The following is a 12,118-nucleotide window of genomic DNA, read 5'->3' as shown; positions in this document are numbered from 1 at the left end:
CTACCATGCCGACCTTGCACGGTGAACCATAGGCTTGAGGACTTTCATAGCACCCTTCACGTTCGGCGGAACCTCCACCAGCAAAGCTAATGCCAGCTTTCCCTGCGTGTCAAAACCGTGGAAGACTTGTTTGAGGAAACCAGATGGGTCTGTAGGCTGTTGAGCCTCGATGCAGTCCACCAAGCACCACAACCACTTCGGTGCCTTGTCGTCACTGCTTGATGACGAACTTGAACTTGAGCTGTCGTCCTTCCTCTTCTTTTTGTCCTTGCTTCTTTTCGCCTTGTCGGGTGCGACCGATGCCGCCCCTGCCTGGGCTGGTGACAGAATGGTGGCTGCCGGATTTTGGCTATAGCTAGCTGTCATTACTTTGGCCATGGAGGCCAGGAGCTGGCTCTGTTCCACCATTTGTTGCTGGAGTGGGGTGATATTCCGCTGGATTGCGATGTTAACTAACAAAGCTCCCGCGGTGGGATGCCAGCCAGTGGAGAAGGGTGGTCGAGAGGTGGTGAGAAGGTGATACCGCTGGCCTCACTGATAGCGGGACCTGTAACACCAGGCAAAGAGTACTCAGCTGAGTACTCTTCAGGGAGTACTGTGCAGGGAGATGCCAGGGGATCTGATCCCTTCTTATATTCCTCCCCCCCTCGAGTGAACGTCATGATGAGTGATGTCAGTCCCCATCCAAGATGGATGACTTTGATTTCACTCAGCTGGTAGACTTTTCGCCCAACTGGGCATCATGTTTGGGGAAGAGTACACTGCATCATTGCCTGGTGTGTGGTATGTTCGCATCCGGATTTGATCCGGAGTGTTCTCACCTCCTAGCATTCCGCACCAATGTAACACCGTCTGTATTTTTTCGGGCATATGTATAGATGACATATTCGGGAAATTAGGTGAAAGGTATATAGGCCATTTAGCTCTACACGTATTCTACGAAACTTAAAGGCTTAGGCATAAGAGGCGCATGTGTAAGTGATGGCCTAATATACAATCGTGTATGGCATAGTATTATAAGTACATTTTTACATCATAACCTGTAGCAAGGGATGTTTAGGCTATGCGGTATACAGGTCATGTATACGGTTTGTATACACTTGATGTTGTAAACGACATTGCCTATATAGACGCAAGTATACATGATTCCCTATAATAGGACCTGTACAGGCATCACATAATAGAAATTTACTTGGAGTCACCCTTTAGATACCCAAGTCATCACTCTAATCGAAAGTGCGATATCCACACTACCTCTCTTAATGTTTCGTTAACATTGTTGCGCCTATGACTTGGATAATGCTCTCAGTGGTACCGTGCCTCGATACCTGGATCTCTCGGGAGTAATTGTCGCGCCTGACCAGTAGTACTAAACCCAGAATGTAAGTTAGGGGTAGATGTGACTTTTATACTCAAAATGTAAAGGGCATTCATGGACATCAGCTGCGTTAGCCTGGCTTGTCGTCCATGCGGCAGCCTGGGCAAATGGCCCAACTCCATTTGAGTTTGCTCCTGGCTGCGGCCAAGAAACATGCGATGCAACCACCATATGATCCCTAGGTGTAATTGGTTAAGCAGCCTCTCGCACAATCGTGTCCGGTCCGGGCCCTACAAGACACCCCAAAAGCCAGGAGCGAATTTTACCGCGCGGATGCGCGCGTGCGATTCTCAAAATGCGCGTGTACAAGTGTATGTCATTTTTTGGGGCGAAAGGCAGGGGGTTGTGCAGGAGTGCATGTTGGCCACAGTCGCACGCGGTATGCAGGCCGGAAATGTGGGTGGCTGCTTTGCCGTAACTGAAAGCACCGAAAGCAAACAATGTAGCTTGCAAGACTGGGCTCATGAAACGGCCGCCAGAAGAGGAAGCGTTGGGTGAGGCACTTTTGTGCAACGCATACAGCACCTTGTCCAGAGTAAAGTCAAATTACAAACTTGCGGCAAAATATAACATACACAAAATTAATTAAACATAAAAACAGGAAAGTCGTTCAGAGCCGTGTCAAGGACGGCTCGTCGCCTGGTCGGGTGAATGCTCGGTAGGTTGCGAGTTTACCCTTCATTATGTTTGTTTTTGCATATCCCTCCAACCGGGAGGGCTTGTACCTATGCTGATGTTCGTTACAAGAAGTGAGCTGAGGACTGACGCTACAAGTACTGTATACGCGTTGCAGGCCAAGCAACGAGACGCACCCACGATGATAGGAATGCATGTACATTCGCCCGTGCGCCAAACGCCTTGTAAAACGCTTCAACTACACTCACAATATACTGCTGCACTTTTCTCTCCAATCCGGCCACATTCTGTTTCACCGACGCACTTCGGCACCTTCCACAACTATAGACACTTTGCGAACGCGGGCAGCTGCTTCACCAGGACCTCAGTGTTTTGCATACAAGTCGACGCAGATACCTCCTGTACCGCCGTACCGGAAGACAATTTTCCGGTACGACAACATGTGAGGTCCAGAACCGAACACAAAAGCAGGAATCACCATTCAGAGCGTAAAACGTCGCCGTCCATGACTTCTGCATATGAATTCACGTGTTCTCTTCGCGTTTTTCTACTTCTTCTAAGGCCAACGCGTCGACCAACGCACATCTTACACCCGTCCGGGCCAGAGCCGCTATAGCAATAATATTAACATAAACATAAAAGTCATTTATGAACATCTGCTACGTTTGTCTAGCACTGTCGTACCGGAGGTTGGGTCGGCAGCAGACCATGAACTTCTCGCCTAGGAAAATACTTGGTGCAGCCAAGAAACATAATTTAAATCTGTTAGTTCATGTAAGGTTTTGCAGTTCGTTAGCGCGCGCTTCTGAGACCATGTCGTAACTTCGGAGCTAGTGGAGCTTGATCCTGTGGTTCTCCGTGTGAGACAATGGCGCGCTAATATGACTATTTAAGCGGACCATTTTACGAACATTGTAAGTCTAAGTTGAAATTGAAAAGCCCGATCTTCTGTGCTTACGCAAGTATATCGGCCAGTAAAGTCAGCTTACGCTTCCCAGTTGTTAGGAGCGGCCTGGTTCCCTTTCAATTGGTATCGAGACCTAGGTGATCCTCCTCGCCGAGCTCTTCATCGTCGTCGCCATCGTCTTCGTCGTCATCGCGCCATCGCGCCATCGCGCCATCATCTTCACCTCTACACTTCGTCTTCGCCTTCATCACTTCGTCTTCGCCTTCATCACTTCGTCTTCGCCTTCATCACTTCGTCTTCGCCTTCATCACTTCGTCTTCGTCTTCGTCCTCATCACTTCGCCTTCGCCCTGATCACTTCGTCATCGCCCTGATCACTTCGTCATCGCCCTCGTCACTTCGTCTTCGTCCTCGTCACCTCTTCATCAACCATGTCTCTCTCGAACGAGTTCCCGTTTATGCCTTCCTTCCCTGCCGCCACCGACCCCGCGCCCGCGCCTGCGCCCGCGCCCGCGCCCGCGCCCGCGGCGCCCCCCACCACGTCCGAAGCCGCTCTCCCCTGGGATAGAATCTCAGAAGTCGCCGCACATGCTGCCGTACGAGCCTTAGAGAATCGTTCGTCAAACAACCAGCGCTGACCAGCCCCCCGATTCAACCCCACGGCCAAGGACGCCGACCTCGCTTCGTGGGCCAACCGCCTCCACCTCCACTTCACGGTATGCGGTCTGCATGAAGACAGTGCGCCTGCTGTCGCCATAGCCCTGTCTGCCATCGAAGGACCTACCCTGGACACCCTCCTCCTCCACCACCAACGTACCCCCTTTACTTCCTTAACTGCGGTCCTTCAAGCGCTAACGCCCCTCGCGCCCAGACCCGATCGCCTCCTCCAGGCCCAGATCAGCATGGACACCATTCGTCAAGGCTCAGGCCCGAACTCTCTGGTGTCGTACGTGGCCGCTTTCGGACGCCTTATGGGCGACCTTCCTCACCGTCACGAACTCGACCACGTCTTTCACTTCGCGAAAGGTCTCAACAGGGACCTCCGCGAGGAAGTCTACGCAAGGCTTCCTCAATACGGCACTGATGTGACCCTGCAGATCATCATTGACTTGGCGATGGGCATCTTTTCCGGGCGCCACAACGCCCACCTCATCGACTACAACACCGCGCCATGTAGCTCCCGAGACGTCCACCGGGACGACCCTATGGACCTCACCGCCAACGTCTACTCCACCACGCCGCACCACAGCACCTCACCTCTTCCGAGCAGCATCAAAACCATCGGAGTCCCCTACAACTTGCGCCTCCAGCGCATGGCCCAGCACGTCTGCCTACAGTGTGGTGACGAGTCGCACGCCAAGGAACACTGCCCGGAACTTCGTCGCCTCCTGGCAGCAACCACCATCTCCCAACCCAACTCCTCCCGCCGGCACTCCTTTCAGGGTGCTAACAACAGCCGCAAGCCGCCCCGCTCGCCTGCCCGCTCGCCTGCCCGCTCGCCCTCCCGCTCCTCCACGTCCTCCGCCTCCGAGGATCGACGTTCACGCGGCCACCGACAATACGACAACCACAGCCATCGCGGTCGTTCTCCCTCCCGCGTCAGTAACAGCTCCCACGGCCGCCGCTCCCAGCACATCAGCAACAAATCCCCTACCCGCTCCCGCTCCCCAGGCCCCCGTTAAATCGGCTCTTAGGCCGTCGTCGGCAGAAACGGTCAGCCACAGCCTGCCGACGTCGTCTGCTGTGCACTCGTCCGAAACCGCGTTCAACGTTCAACGTCTAGCTCAAATCGTCCGCAAGCCTGCCCGCCGTGTTGGTCGCAAGCGTGCTCGCGCAGCTGCAGCCTCGTCATCGAAGGGAGCATGCCAGGCAAGCAATGATTGGAAAATCGCGCGATCGCTTTTTCTTGAATATGATTCACAGTACGGCCCGTTTACCATCGATGCCTACTGTGATGACCTCGGCTTAACTGCACAGCTCTCGCCCTTTTTCTCACCGTCCCGACCTTTCCTATCGACCGACATCGAAGGAGAGTGCATATGGATGGTGCCACCTGTCGACAACGTCTCTACCATCGTCGCCCGCTACCTCGACGCCAAGACCGCCAACCCCAAAACCTCTGCCATCATTGTCCTACCCGATCGTCCACAAGCCCCTTGGGCCCCCCTCATCCGCCACATGACCATCGTCCACCGCTTCCCTGCCGGCGCCCAGATCGTCTGCCGCCCCACCACTTCAGACCCGTCCAGGTATGGAGAACCGGGTCCCAGCCCTTGGCCTGTAGTAGTCCTCCACGATCCACCATCGTCCGCCCCCTTTACTCTCGCGTCTACATCCGCCACCCCGCTTCCCGATACCACCCTTCACCCCGTCTCCACCTCGTCCCATCCTTCATTCGCTTCCCCCAACCATCCGTCAACATCATCCACATTGTCGGTCAAAACTCTCATCCAACATTTTTCCAGCTCACATCCCCCACCGCCGCCCCAGCCATCGGACCAACCTCCACCACCACGCTCTAATGTCGCTAATCTTATCGCTCGTTTTTCGCAAACTCCAACATCCGCTGCCTCTTCCCCACCTCCGCCTCCACCAACCGTCAGCCAGCCAGCCCAACCATCTTTCCCCCTCGTACAACGTCCTACCCCCCAGCCCCACCGCGCTCCTCAAGCTTCACTTCCGCAGATAGACGAACAAAGGTCTACGGTGGAACGCCCCTTCATCCCGCCTATCCTAGGTCGCATTGCGTCCGTCACCGACAATCTCTCCACCACCCTTATCGTCTTCGATGCCACCATAGCTGGCCACCTCGCTCGAGTCCTCCTGGATTCTGGTGCTTCCCGCAACTTCATCGCCCACTCCTTCCTCCAACATCACCAATTACACTCCGCCAACCTTCCAGCTTCGCAGTCGTTTCGCGTTCGTTTGGCCAACGGACACCTCACCCTCTGTTCCTCCGCCCTTCCCAACGCCCCCTTGGCTATCCAATCACACCATGAGCGCACCACCTTCTTCACCCTCGACCTTGACGGATACGACGCCATCCTTGGGAAACCCTGGCTTACTACCAACAACCCCCAAATCGACTGGCGTACCAACACCGTCACCATCGGCGACACCGTCATTCCACATTCCTCGTATTGCCCATCCGGTCTGGTCTGGGTTGACACTACTGCAATTAGCAGTTTAAGGTCCTGGGTTCGATTCCTGGGGAGACCCCCGAATTAGTCGGGAGCGCGAGATTATGGCTAGCTGCTGAGATGTGGAGTTGAGGTCACAGTTGATGGACCAGATTCGCACGCTAGATTGGTGGCGATTGCCGAACCCTCCGTCTCTTCGGGTGTTCGGGTGAATGGATGAGGAGGGGTCCCTGAAGGCTGGATCCGCCGCCTTGGACTAACAGTTCGTATGGCGAAGTACAGTGTGGTAGTGGTGGATGGTGCTATAAGGTGATAAATGATCTAGAACTGACAATGTGATAAAGCGGCCCAGAAGCCTCCCACTCTGTAACATTACATTACATTACATTACATTACATTACATTACATTACATTACATTACATTACATTCCTCGTATTGCCCATCCGCTTTTCAGATTGAATTCGTCTCCATCGCCCGCATGCAGAAATGCATTCGCCAAGCTGCCGCACGACCGCCACCACCGAACGCCACCAACCCTCGCAAGCGAGCTCCATTCAACCCATCACCACCTGTTTACATGGGTGTCCTCCGTCCCATCGAAGATCCCGAAGTCGACCCTGAAGCCCCCCCTCAACCCACCGCCTCCCCGTCCGTACCACCAGCCCTTCAGCCTGTCCTCCAGCGCTACGCGACCATCTTCGAAGAACCATCGGGTCTACCACCATCACGCCCATGCGACCACCACATCGAGTTGGTCCCTGACGCCCAGCCTCCTAAGCAGCGTGAGTATCACATGTCCCCAGCAGAACTTCAAGAACTGGACAAGCAGCTCAAGAACTACCTTGACCGTGGCTGGATTCGCCCGTCGACGTCACCCTTTGGTGCCCCTATTCTGTTCGCCCGGAAACCTGGTGGTAACGGTCTACGCCTCTGTGTGGACTTTCGTGCAATCAACCAGCTCACAGTCAAGAATGCGTATCCCCTGCCGCGCGTGGACGAGCTCCTTGACCAGCTGCACGGCGCAGCCTATTTCACCAAGCTGGACCTCTGGTCAGGCTACCATCAAGTCCGTGTGCACGAACCCGATGTGCATAAAACGGCTTTTCGGTGTAAGTATGGTCTGTACGAATGGCTCGTTCTTCCCTTCGGACTTACAGGAGCCCCCGCCACCTTCATGTCCCTCATGAACGACGTCCTCCACCCCTTCCGCAACAAGTGTGCGGTTGTGTACCTCGACGACGTCCTCATCTACTCCCGCACCTTTGAAGACCACTGCCGCGACGTGGAAGCCGTTCTACGCACACTTCAAGACCACCACCTCCATGTCCGCTTTTCCAAGTGCTCTTTCGCGCAACCCTCCACCAAGTTCTGCGGATTCATCGTCTCCCGCGACGGCATCACGACAGACCCTGACAAGCTCACCGCCCTTGCCAATTTCCCCATTCCTTCCTCCATCACCGACGTTCGCGCCTTCCTAGGCTTCACTGGGTTCTACCGCCGCTTCATCAAAGACTACGCCCGCATTGCCCTTCCTCTTACCACCCTCACCAAAACAACCCAGCCCTTTCCCAAGGTCCTACCCGCCGACGCCGTCGCCGCCTTCCATGCCCTCCGCGACGCCCTAATGTCAGCCCCAGCTCTCATCATCCCAGACACCGGCACCAACGCCACCTTCACCCTTTATACCGACGCCTCCATCCTCGGCATTGGTGCTGTGCTCCTTCAAGAACGCAACGGCGCCCTACATCCCGTGGCGTTCGAGTCCCGCAAGCTCAGCCGTCACGAAGCCAACTACCCCATCCATGAGCTGGAGTTGCTTGCTGTCGTACATGCAGTGCGTAAGTTTCGGTGCTATCTCAAAGGCTGCCACTTTACGCTCTGCACAGACCACGACACCTTGCAACGCTTCTTCACCCAAAAGGACCTATCTCGTCGTCAAGCCCGTTGGGCTCAGCTCCTCGCCCCATTCCAAGGCTACATCACAATCACTTATCGCCCCGGCCCTCAAAATATGGCCGACGCCCTCTCCCGCTTCCCGGTCAGCTCAGCCCCTAACCCAGAGCCCTCTGACCCCAGTCCCTCACCTTCCACTACATCAGCAGAAAACCTAACCTCCATTACATCTCCATCACCTCCCCCGCTTTGGCCCTCCACTTCACCACCCGTCGATGTCGCAGCTAACCATGCCCTTCATCATGCCTGTTTCACCATCGCAGCCCATGTCGTGCCAGACCCCAGCCTCGCAGATGACATCCGTTTCGGATACACCGCCGACCCCATGTACTCCAATTCAACATCCACCAAGCCTTACCTCCAACGTTCCCCAGACGGTTTCTTCTACTTCGCCAACCGCATCGCCATCCCTAACGTCCCATCCTTACGACGCCGCCTACTTCACGAATTCCACGATGCTGCTTACTCTGGTCATCCTGGTTTCCGTCGCACCCTCGCTGCGATATCAACCCGCTACTGGTGGCCTTACATGGCCCGCACCGTCAAAGCCTACGTCAAGTCCTGCCCCATCTGTCAACGCACCAAGCCATCCACCCAGCCTCCGCCTGGCCTCCTCCACCCGTTACCTACTCCCACCCAACCCTGGACACACGTGTCTCTGGACTTCATCACCGACCTGCCGCCCTCTAAAGGTTTAGACGGCCGCACCTACACCGCAATCCTCACCTTCGTCGATATGTTCACCAAGCAAGCCCACTTCGCCCTCACTAACAAGACCACCACCGCCCACGACACCGCCCTACTCTTTCTCGCCCACGTCTACCGTCTACACGGTCTTCCAACAACCCTCGTCTCAGACCGAGATTCCCGCTTCATGTCCGACGTCTGGCGCACCTTCTGGGAGCACCTTGGCACGTCCCTTAACATCTCCTCCGCCTACCATCCACAAACTGACGGTCAAACCGAGAGAACACATCGCACTATTGAACAGATCCTCCGCGCTTACACTCAACCTATGCAGGACAACTGGGCATCTTACCTTCCGATCGCCGAAGCAGCATACAACAACGCCACCCACGCAAGCACCGGCATGACACCATTCTACGCCAATCATGGTTACCACCCGCGCACTCCCATCTCCCTCCACGGCCCCCAAGCCGCTTCACCTTCCTCTCACCCGCAGGCTACAGAACTACAGCAGCGTATGAGCGACATCCATGCCACCATCAACCGCGAAATCCAAGCCGCCAAAACCCGCTACGCTGCCGCAGCTAACCAGCATCACCGCGCCATCACCTTCAAAGTTGGCGATCGCGTCCGCCTGTCCACAGAACACCTCACCCTGCCGACCTACCCCTCCCCAAAACTCCGCCCTCGCTACCTCGGCCCTTTCCTCATCTCCTCCGTCATTTCTCCAGTTGCATACCGCCTTCACCTTCCAGCCTCCCTCGGCCGCTTGCATCCAGTATTCCACATCAGCCGCCTTCTCCCATGGATGGACAACGACCCAGCGCTCTTCCCCGGCCGACCACCACCTCCACCTGCAGCCCCTACTGCACTAGAATCCCCCTATGACAGTGCAGATACCGTTGTTACAGCTGTTCAACTAGGGTATAACAAGCGCGCACGCCCGTCCGTCATGTTCCTCGTGCAGTGGTCCGCTAGTAGTAAACGCGACCCCTCATGGGAACCTTACGACGACGTGCACAACCTGCCAGCGCTTCGTGCCTTCCTGAGGAGCCCAAGCTGGACCGCGTTCAGGCTATCAGATCGCTATGCGTGGTTCAGAGCCAAGTTCCCGGAGCATGCCCCAAGGATCGTACAGTTCCTAGCAGAATAGAGCTGCGGCTGGATGTGTGTGTGTGTGTGTGTGTGTCTCATCATGTGTATTCGATATGTCTGTGCGTCTTCGTTCTGTTCTAGCCAGTAGTTTCACCAGTCAGTTCAACGTAGTGTGGTATTGCATTTCACGTGTTTGTTCGCGTCTGGGTATTTGGGTTCCGTGTAGTCAGATTTAAGTCGTTTTCGTAGCAGCTTTTGCGTATCTCCGGATTCTTAAGCCGGATATGGTAGGAGTCGTGCGCCACATTTTAGGCCGGTATCCAGTGCGGGGAAGGTTTTGCCTTGACTCCGGTTCCCTTTTGCCTTCCCCTAGTTAGCCTGGTACCGATTTCGTTCAGGGAATCGGAGAGGCGCATGACCATGGCCGCTTAGTAACGTTTTCGCACCGAGGACGGTGCTTGTTTTTAAGGAGGGGAGTGTGTAAGGTTTTGCAGTTCGTTAGCGCGCGCTTCTGAGACCATGTCGTAACTTCGGAGCTAGTGGAGCTTGATCCTGTGGTTCTCCGTGTGAGACAATGGCGCGCTAATATGACTATTTAAGCGGACCATTTTACGAACATTGTAAGTCTAAGTTGAAATTGAAAAGCCCGATCTTCTGTGCTTACGCAAGTATATCGGCCAGTAAAGTCAGCTTACGCTTCCCAGTTGTTAGGAGCGGCCTGGTTCCCTTTCAGTTCATCCCCTTTCTTTAGGGTTGCCTTCAAGTCGACGTAGATGCCACCTCCTGTCACCGTCGTATCGGAATGCACTTATCAAGCAAAAGCCCCCGAAAAGATTATAACCTTGCAGAGCTCATTTCAGTGCTTTTCGAAAAGAGGTTTAGTCCTTGCCACCCCGGCAAGCCAGAAACTAGTTTCGGTCGCAAAACTTATTCATCTTTTGTATCTTCAAAGCATACCCACGCGTGATACTTAAGAATACGAGAATTATTAACATTTTTGTGGAATTTCGTAGGCGTTTGCGGTGCAACTGGCGCGAATAGGACACCAGAGGTCACAGGAAATACAGCTCTTACTAACAGGTCTTAATGACGAGGGGTGCCTGACGGCGTTGCATGGACTCCATCGATGCATGTGCCTCGGCATGAAGGGTGAATACAAAACGTTTCATATGCACAGACCTCATAGTTTGCAGCATTTTAAGGGAGGTCAAAGGTGTTTCGCAGCAGCTAGTGCAGCTTTGGCTCGAACACTGTATACACGAGTGGCCTACATAAAGGCATGCCTTTATACAACGGATTATTTCGGCTCTCACAGCTTTGCATGCGTACACATGGTAACCTATAGCCTACAGGCCTATAGACCATGCTGTATACAACAGCTGTTGTATACTATCTGCAGATCGCCTATAGGTGTGATGTATACGATTATATACGCGAAATCACCTATACGCCACATATTCCGCGGTCCTACATATGAGGCGATGGCCCGACCTATAGGTGACCTCCAATTTTACTGACGACCAGGCAAAGAGTACTCAGGATGATGCCAAGGGAGTTGATTCCTTCTTACAGGACCCGTGTAAGGCCGGTTGTATACAACCAACTCATAGGGGGTCTAACAGCGGCTAACAGGCGTGCCTGTTAGGAAATGTTAGCCTAACAGATTCTCTAACAGTGATGGGGCTGTCAGACGATGTTTGGGCTGGCGGCAGGTGGATCTGGCTGTTAACAACCATGTTGGAGAAGTAGAACAGGAATTGGTGCTGTTAGCCGTTGTTAAGGCTTGTCAGATGTTTTCAGACTGTATTTTAGCTCTGTCTCACGGTGTTGATGGATAATGTCGTTTAGAACAAACATTCTTGAACGGTTTGTAACGAAATGTCCTGCCTTTTGCCTAATATTTGGCAAACCATACGTTTCAAGCAATATCATCAATCATGCATATTACCTCGCTTATTAGCAAGGCACTAATTGACTGGATGAAAATCCAGGCTGCTGTTCCAAAAGCACTACTGCTGCAGTGAATTTAGGCATGAAACGAATGGCACTACTTACATGGCGTAAGGTATCCATGTGCTTCACAGTTTAGCATACGAAGCACTACTGCATTTGAAAAGCAGTTCAACGCCAATATCTGCTTACAGCCACCAGCAGGCCCACACGGTTGAATGATCTGCATCCACTCTCTCGTGACCGAAACACAACGTGCTGCACCTAAAGTAGGCCCTGAGCTTAAGATAGAAGAAAACATGTTGATGTTCAAATTCAAGATCCTCCCTTCATATCCAGTGACCTGCTCCACCACATACAACCCGACGTTTT

At 53.9% G+C, this 12,118-nt stretch overlaps 1 protein-coding gene across 1 annotated transcript; it reads right to left on the bottom strand.

The window, feature by feature from the left end:
• VOLCADRAFT_98960 (uncharacterized protein) lies at positions 1-408 on the bottom strand (the record flags this gene model as incomplete). The annotated part of the gene is made up of 1 exon (XM_002957788.1): positions 1-408. The coding sequence occupies one exon, from the start codon at positions 406-408 to the stop codon at positions 1-3; it is 408 nt and encodes a 135-aa protein (XP_002957834.1).
• Positions 409-12,118: the final 11,710 nt, after the last annotated feature.

This window comes from Volvox carteri (genome assembly GCF_000143455.1).
Source record: "Volvox carteri f. nagariensis unplaced genomic scaffold VOLCAscaffold_80, whole genome shotgun sequence".
NCBI classification, from domain to species: domain Eukaryota; kingdom Viridiplantae; phylum Chlorophyta; class Chlorophyceae; order Chlamydomonadales; family Volvocaceae; genus Volvox; species Volvox carteri.
Note: the sequence above shows the minus strand (reverse complement) of the source record. Positions and strands in the feature narration are given on the sequence as shown.